Consider the following 8,269-nt stretch of genomic DNA (forward strand, 5'->3'; position numbering starts at 1 on the left):
AAATAAAGAACTGCTTTTCTGCGTAGAAAAAGCACTTGACTTGATAAACCACGCTCTACGTACATGACTTTGAAGTCCCACCTACCCAAGAAAAGTAGCCAATTAGCTTTCTCAAACAAAAGATTTCAACCAATCGCGTTCCATCCGGACAGTGCGCTTCCCGAAAAGAACAGGAAGTGACTGCTATGACAGAACAGAAGATGCTAAAGCGGTAACTGTTTTAGAGGAACACATCTTCACTGTAGTCGTTCATCTCATAATTGGCCATCAGATGAAATGGGGGACGATAACAGCACTGGCTATAGCGATACTAAATTGTAAAAGTAAGCATATCCTTAGTGGCCCATTCGTGTTTAGAGGTTTTAAAGCTAACGCCGGTGTTAGCGCCAGAGCTAGCTTGTTTGTAGCAAAGCTGGGTCAGCCGAACCACCATGGACATGAGTATGACCTACCTAAATTCCCTAAACACAGGTACGTTTGGAGGCTCTAAATATTCAATTCTGTGCTGAATGTGCTTTTAGGGAAGCGCTGAGTTTTGCTGAAGGTAGTAGAAAATTAGAAGAACTACCTTTTTAGGGAAATATGTCAAATACGGTTACCGCTTAACTTTCAACCTCAAAACCAATCAGATGACTCTTCACGATTGCACAATCCCGAAAGACCGGTTATTGAATGGCAATCACATGATGAGTGGGATTTATTTTCTAAAGTTCCTTGTTTTAAATTAATACCAATGATACAACCAGAGTAAATAGTTCATTCAATTTCAGCCTGTTTAATTATTCACTAGTCTACTTCACTTGGATACAGTGTGCATTTGACTAACAACAGCCCAAACAAATTCTTCCAATTTTGTCTGCATTATTTGATAGTCACATTAAAATACTATTGGCTCACTTTAGGGGTTAGTAAAGACTACAATCCTACGATGCTTGGGTATGTGGAGTCCAGGAAAAGCAAGGACTGCATTTAATAAGTTAAAGTTTTCCAGAAAAGTAGAACATTTTTTGAAGTTGAACCAAAAATGTTCAATGATTGTTCAAGCTCTGCTCGTCTTGTTTTTGTTGTTTTACAGATCAGGTTTTTTGTTGCAATGAAGAGCATTAGAGTCCACTGGTAAATGTTCAGAAACATGAACTCGGTCTCTTCCAACACGGTGTCCTTCGTGGCCGGAGTGATGCAGGAGGAGCCGTTGGAGAGCCGGAGGCAGCAAACTCTGGAATGGCAGAACAGCCACAGATTCAGGCCTCATCCGGTTCCAAGTTCCAGTAGAGAGGCGGCCGAAGAGCCTGACGAGATGGACAAACTGAAGGCCAAACTGATGTCCGCGTGGAACAATGTCAAATATGGTATGAGGGCTGGACAGAACCCTTGAAAAGGAGCATAAGAACTTGTAATTAATGTGCATTTAACCAGTTGCTGTTTTTTTGTTGTTGTTGTTGCTGTTGTCTCAACAGGTTGGACTGTTAAGACTAAAACTTCCTTCAACAAGACTTCACCCATTTTTGTTCTGGGACACGCCTATCTGCTCAACAGTGAAGGTAAACACAACATTTGTCTTCGGTTTGTCTGACAAACAGTTATTGTTGCAACTGCAGAGACTGCAGGGGTTTGTTTGATTAACTAAAGTCATTTATGTAGCTTTTCTCTGCATTTGAATTAAAATAAAAAAAGAAACTGTTCCTTTGTAATAGACAGAGAAAAATCTCCTTGAGTTGTTAAGGAAATTTTACTTAATAGCATTAAGTGTAAAATGGAATTCGTGTATCATTGCCAACTGTAATGTCTTTGTTTTTCACCACTAGGAAGTCAGGTTGTCCTCAGTTCACTTTTAGAGAGAAACTGTTGAAGTCGTTTTGCAGAAAAAGCTGTTCATCTCTTTTGTTTCTAAAAAAACATTCCTAATGGCTACTGCTTATTTCCTTCTAACCCCTTTTTTAATTTCTATGTTTTGTTTATATTTTACTAGCTGCAAATGAAGTGTTTCTTTTTCTGTCACTTTGAGGTTAAAACGTGTCCGTAGAGCCGCTTTAATCATTTGAATTCATTTGAGCCTGTCCATGCAGAAGGGTTCCCTAATGTACAAACTCATTTTTAACTTTATTTCTGTGATCACAACTTCACAAAACTGCTTTAAAAGCTGAAATATTGCTGTTACCGTGTAACAGAAGTTCTGATTTTAGTTGTTTTTCTTTCACTCCTTTATAACTTCTGTTGTCCTTCTGGTTCTTTGCTCACAGATGAGGTGGAGCGATTTCGTCTGGATTTTGTCTCCAGGATCTGGTTGACCTACAGAAGGGAATTTCCTCAACTTGAAGGCTCCACTTTGACCACCGATTGTGGCTGGGGCTGCATGCTGCGGAGCGGGCAGATGCTGCTGGCGCAGGGACTGTTGCTTCACTTAATGCCACCAGGTTTGTGTCTCGCACTTTTACTCTGATGGAGGTCTTCAGCTGTGGCTTTTTTGTGAGTTTGTATCTTTAAAGGCAAATGTCTATACTTTTTTTATTTTCAAAATCCTTAAGCAGGCTGTCGTAAAACAATGAGGAATGTCTGCACATGTTTCGGACATTTCTGGGAGGAGTTTAGCTGTTTTAGTTAATTAGTTAGTTTAAGTTAATTTCAACTGAAGTATTTAGTTTAAGTTTCAAATGTCCTACTTGATTGACTCTGTCATTAACCTTTTCTCTTCTTGTCCTGTTATATTTCAGTGTTAAATTTGTCACTAGCAGATCCTTTTTTATCAAGTTAATCTCGTAGATCCTCATTTTGTTCATAAATGGTCGCTTGTTTTTACATAGTAGAGTTGGATCATGTGTTTCATGAGATTCTGGATTTTTTTCTTTCTTTTTTTCGTTTTTTTCTCCTTTGACCATATCATCAGGAAAGAAAACTTCCCCTCATCTCTATTGTTGGTATAACTGTTTTTTTTTTGTCTGAATCATCCAAAATGTTCTTTCTCTACTTTTAGCTTGAGGATTATGAAGGTTTGCCTTTAAACCATCAGCCTGCCCTGGATTACACTAACCTCAATGCTGTTGGATCACTTTTTGAAATGCAAACATTTCTCTTGCACTCCTATTTTCTTATAAAATACTTTACAAAGTTGAACTTGGCTGAGAGTTTTTAGTATACCGGTACAAGTTTTTTCCAGAATGAAAAAACATCAATTCTCTAACTTTTCTTTTTCTCACCTTGAATTTGTTTTCCTTTAAATTTTTTACATGTTGCCTATAAACTCAAATCGCTCTGTCTTTGCTTACAGAGCAGTTTTCTTCATATTAGTGCTCAGTCTATTTATGCTGCTTCCCCTCTACCCGTTCACAAACACGCTCACATTCACACACTGATGGGAAGTGCTGCTAACCAAACTTACCAGCAGCAGCACGGACGTTTAATGTCCATCAAAGCAAATACGTTCCGGTAGGAACTTCCTTTGCTGGTGGTTCTCAGAGGAGAGGCAATCATTCATCAGTAAAATCTTTACAACAGGCTTACACTCGAGAGGATACTAAGGATATGTTCTCAGGAACAGTGAAATAAATGTATGAAATAGCCTAAAAAAATCTGCATTACTAAAGACTTACTTAAAGGTACTCTGTCATGTGACTTAAGTAACTAGGAAACAAGCCACCAACCCTGCAGCTGATCGCTCTTCCTCTGTTTCACAGCCACCTTTTTAGCCATTTGTTTTAATAAAAATAAAAATCTCATAACAGCAATTGGCCTTTTTAAGAATAAGTTTGCTGAGGTTTTGAGACTTAAGTAGACATGTTTTTTTATTTTTTTAAATGTTGTTTATCTTGTAGATTGGACTTGGCCAGACGCTCACCAGCTCACTGACGTGGACTTTGAGATCTTCCGACCGCGCTCCCCAGTGCGGGCTGCAGGGGTCCCCATCCCTTCTTTTGGCGCTCCTCGTGCTTCCACCACACCTGAGAAATCCTGTTCAAGTTCCCAGAAGAAAAAAACGGAATCTTCAAGGGACCGACAGGCAGAGCCCACCCACCAAAAACTTGTTACCTTGTTTGGTGATCAACCTCCAGCACCTTTTGGTGTTCATCAGCTGGTGGATATCGGCAAAGGTTCTGGAAAGAAAGCAGGAGACTGGTATGGCCCTTCAGTAGTGGCACACATACTACGGTAAGAACCTTTTTATTGTAAGATCATTTTATTTACCCAAATAAAGACAATAACATTCGTTTTTTTTCCCCTTTCTTATTCTCTCCAGAAAAGCGGTGGCAAAAACGTCGGTCGGGCAGAGCTTGGCTGTGTATGTGGCACAGGACTGCACTGGTGAGAATGTCAGACATCTGATGTCGAGATGACATTGTTGGGCTTCACTTGTAAGGATGTTCTTGGTTTGATGTTGACTTTAGTTTACAAAGAAGACGTGCTACAGCTTTGTGATCCCTCACTAAGTCAAAGAGTCGCTGATCCTTCCAGCCAGGCGTGGAAGTCTGTCATCATCCTGGTGCCGGTCCGGCTGGGAGGAGAGGCCCTCAACCCGTCGTACATTGAATGCGTCAAGGTCTGTGTTACGCTGCAAAAACTTCACGCTGAAGATTAAAACCCAGTGTATCAAATTGAAAACTTTGGTTTTGACTTTCAGAACATTCTAAGTCTGGACTGCTGCATTGGAATTATTGGAGGCAAACCCAAACATTCACTTTACTTCATTGGTTTCCAAGGTGGGAACCAACTTCTTTCTCTTTTTATATATAGAATTATTGGGGGACAAATGCTTTTTTTCTTGTCTAAGGAGGAAATTTTTACTTAAATACATCTCTGTTGGACAGATGAGCAGCTGTTGTACCTGGACCCCCATTACTGCCAACCAGTCGTTGATTTCACTCAGGCCAACTTCTCATTGGAGGTTTGTTATCATGTTGCCCTGTCCTGCCCACAGTAAGACAGTACGTCTTCCTCTAATGTCAGCAGAACTCCAAGTCTGTGTTCTCATTTTTTAACACTCTGTACGTCTTTTGCCCAAACAGATTGGAGTCTATTGTTGACCTGTGCTTGTCTGACCCTTATCTCATGTTTCTCTCTGCAGTCCTTTCACTGTAGTTCTCCAAAGAAAATGCCCTTCAGCCGCATGGATCCCAGCTGCACTATCGGCTTCTACGCGCGGACCAAGGAGGACTTTGAGTCCATGTGCTCTGTTGTTGGCATGGTGAGCTTCACACCTTCCTCCCATTTTCTCGTACACTAATTGTGATTGTCAGAAATGAGAGGAAATGCATCTATTTATCATTATTTTAAAGGATTTTTTGTTTTTATTTAGTTCTGCACAATATGAGGAAAACTTGCAATTTGCAATATTAGTGATTAATATTGCGATGAAGATATAACTTGTGATACATAAACATATAGCAAAACAACTAAATACATCATTTCCATTTCACTGCAACAGTTTAATTTAAATAACGGTCAACATAACTCCAAATGGCCTTCGTCTACATAGGAGGCGACCGTCTAACATAAAAGGCGTCCATCTGATTGGTCAAATGCATCAAGGGATTTATTTGATCCGTTAAATACTTCAAGCTGCCATAAGATTGTTTTAGCACATTTAAGGTAACCATTTGTTGCAAATTTCGCCAACTTTTGCGACATGATATGATATCGGGATAACAACAAGTTGGTGATTTATTTTGCAGGCTTATTCTCATTGTATATTTTAAATGATGAAGCGAAAAGTAACGCTTTCAGTTTCTTTTTTTTTTAATTAAGAGAAACCTTTGTTTTGCTTTTATTTGTCATCAATTATAGTTTTTAAAAATGGAATAGAACATCCTTTTTTTTATTTCTAGCTCTATCTTGTTTAACATATTTGTTTAAATATTGTGCTTTATGCAAATAAAGTATGATTTCACTGTGGTGTCCTTCCAGGTTCTCTCGTCCTCCAAGGAGAAGTATCCCATTTTCACCTTTGTCGATGGACGAGGGCAGGACTACGGACTTGTCGCTCTCAGCAGTAACCACTTTGGACCTCCACCTCACCTTCTGTCTGCAGAACAGCGTGGCAGGGGTAACATCAGACAAGGCAGTGAGGAGTTTGTGTTCTTGTGAAGAAAAATGCATTCTTGACTGCTACCTCTAGGTGGCAGCAGCGAGTGTTGGTGGTCTTTCCACTGGTAGGAAAGTCTGTGGGGTTGCAGCTACATGGTGACTCTTGGAGTTTGTTTCCTTCTGCATTGATGCTGTCATCCCCTTTAAGTGGTTGTTCTCAATAGTAGTTTTTTCAAAGGGTCACGGCTGGAAAAAAAACCCATTCAAGTACTTGAAAAGACTTTTATCCAATGAGAAAAGAAACCTAAAATCCTCAGCGTCGTCTGTCTGGTATAGTTCATGTAAAACAAGCCATCTGCTGCACATGTTTTAACTTTTATTTGGTTTATTTATCACATTTCAATCTGTCTATCTGTGAGGGAGTGAATGTTATGTAATGTATGTTTATGGTTGATTGCACAAGTCTATTTAAGTGGCACTGTTTTCAACTGAATATACTGACTTTTCCAACCGTATATCCTTCCATTGTTACAATTAATCTAATGATACTGAACGCTCAGTTTCTGCTGGAACACAACATTTTTTAGCTGGAGATGGAGATGCTAGAGCTTTACGTTGAAGGTCAGAAAGGGGTTTGCACTTTTTTTTTTGTTTTTAAAAAGAAAAACTTGGAAACAAGTTCTGGAAGGTTTTACGAAGACTAACAACAGCACTTCTTTTTAACTGTGTGTTATGGTTCATCACACATTAAAACTCTGAGATGTTATAGAAATGAAAATCCTCATAGGCTGAGTTATAACTTGACATTGTTATAGAATTTAAAGAGTTGGGTTTTTTTTAGTCCTGTGATGTGTCTCATGGCCAAAAAACTATTAAGATTCTTTACAACTTAAACTCAAGAGTTTTGCTCCATCTTCTGTTACTTCCCCTAAATGAGAAATGTTTTCTGTGAAGAATACTGCTGCAAACGTCAGGATTTGTGTCCTGAATAAATCTGAACACTGGTTGTAAAATTGATGTACGTGTCTTGCTTTGCCGTAGTACTTTTCTTTTATTAGGGAGGTTTGTCTCTGTCTTTTTTGTTGTCGGCTCACTGTAACCTGGAGAGGAGGTTTGGGGTGTGTTCTATACTCATCTAAAAGCTTTAAACTCAAACAACTCTGGAAAACTCTGAATAAAAAGCATCTTCTGGTAATTACATGTGCACTTGCTCCTTCTGCTTCTGAATTCCACATTCTTACCTTTTTGTCTAGACCTCATTACCAACCAGAAGGATCAGTCAATAAAGTTCACTCTTAAAGTTGGCTTCCTGGGGCCTGTTTCAGAAAGGAGGTTAAGTGTAAACTCTGAGTATGTTAACCCTGAAATCAGGGAAACCCTGGGTTTTCTGTTTCAGAATGGGAGGTTTGTTAAACCAGAGAAAGCAGAGTAAGTCAAACCCGTTTCTGAAAGAGAGGTAACTTATACACGGAGTCAGTGTCCATGGTTACTTATGCTGTGAACCTAACCTGGTCGGGAGCAGGTTTTATTCCCTAAACTCAAGGTTTCTGCCGGTCCCCTCCCCTTTTTAAAGACGAAGCGGTATTTTTCGCTTTAACCTTCATTGCCCACATTTCCGTCACACAGACAGAGACGGTCTAAGTGACAAGAATGGCTTGTTCTTTTTTGGAGGACCCAATAGACGAGGAGGCTGCATTGATTCATAGAGAATTACATTTACCTCGTACGAGGATTTTGAGAAGACTCGATTTTTTGTCATTGCTCCATACGTTTCTGTTTGAGCGTTACCGTTTTTCGTTGCAGTCAATTACATATACAATGAAAACAACATTAGATATGTATTGCTATGTAGATGTTTCATATGTCAAATATTGTCAACAAAGCCTACATCCATGACATGCTCAGATTTGACCTGATTGAATTATGGTTTTATACTTCATTCTTAGCTGCTGCCATGTTCTTTTAATTCCTGCAGGATTGCATCTACATGAAAATGAAATCAGGGACATTGAATTAGATCAATGTAACAATTACTTTTTGGAAACACAATTTGCTAGTACTGCTTACTTTCTTAATCCCATATAAACCTATACCACTTGATCAATACAAGGGTAGTGTTGCAGTGTGTGTGTGCTGAGCGGGGTGCGATCCACGAGAGACAAGGGGAGGGGCGATTGCAGGTGCAGATGGGGGGGGGGGGGCGAGTGCAGGTGCAGATGGGGGGGGGGGGGGGGTGAGCACGGAGCGGAGGTGT

The 8,269-nt window shown here is 39.7% G+C and overlaps 1 protein-coding gene across 2 annotated transcripts; it reads left to right on the plus strand.

Annotated features, from left to right (window-relative positions):
• Window positions 1-27: 27 nt before the first annotated feature.
• Window positions 28-7,210, plus strand: atg4da (autophagy related 4D, cysteine peptidase a). Of its 2 annotated transcripts, none has more exons than XM_011474314.4 (11): window positions 28-211; window positions 1,076-1,349; window positions 1,458-1,541; window positions 2,241-2,414; window positions 3,810-4,143; window positions 4,232-4,296; window positions 4,380-4,531; window positions 4,613-4,691; window positions 4,800-4,876; window positions 5,057-5,176; window positions 5,896-7,210. In XM_011474314.4, exons 2-11 carry the CDS (start codon window positions 1,121-1,123, stop codon window positions 6,073-6,075), a joined length of 1,494 nt encoding a protein of 497 aa, XP_011472616.1. In that variant the 5' UTR covers window positions 28-211; window positions 1,076-1,120; the 3' UTR covers window positions 6,076-7,210. The 2 variants fall into 2 exon arrangements, with proteins under 2 accessions (XP_011472616.1, XP_004065858.1); XM_004065810.5 differs by having other exon boundaries at window positions 145-471.
• Window positions 7,211-8,269: the final 1,059 nt, after the last annotated feature.

The sequence above is a fragment of the Oryzias latipes genome, chromosome 1 (assembly GCF_053564925.1).
Source record: "Oryzias latipes strain Hd-rR chromosome 1, Olatipes_Hd-rR_3.1".
In the NCBI taxonomy this organism is placed as follows: Eukaryota; Metazoa; Chordata; class Actinopteri; order Beloniformes; family Adrianichthyidae; genus Oryzias; species Oryzias latipes.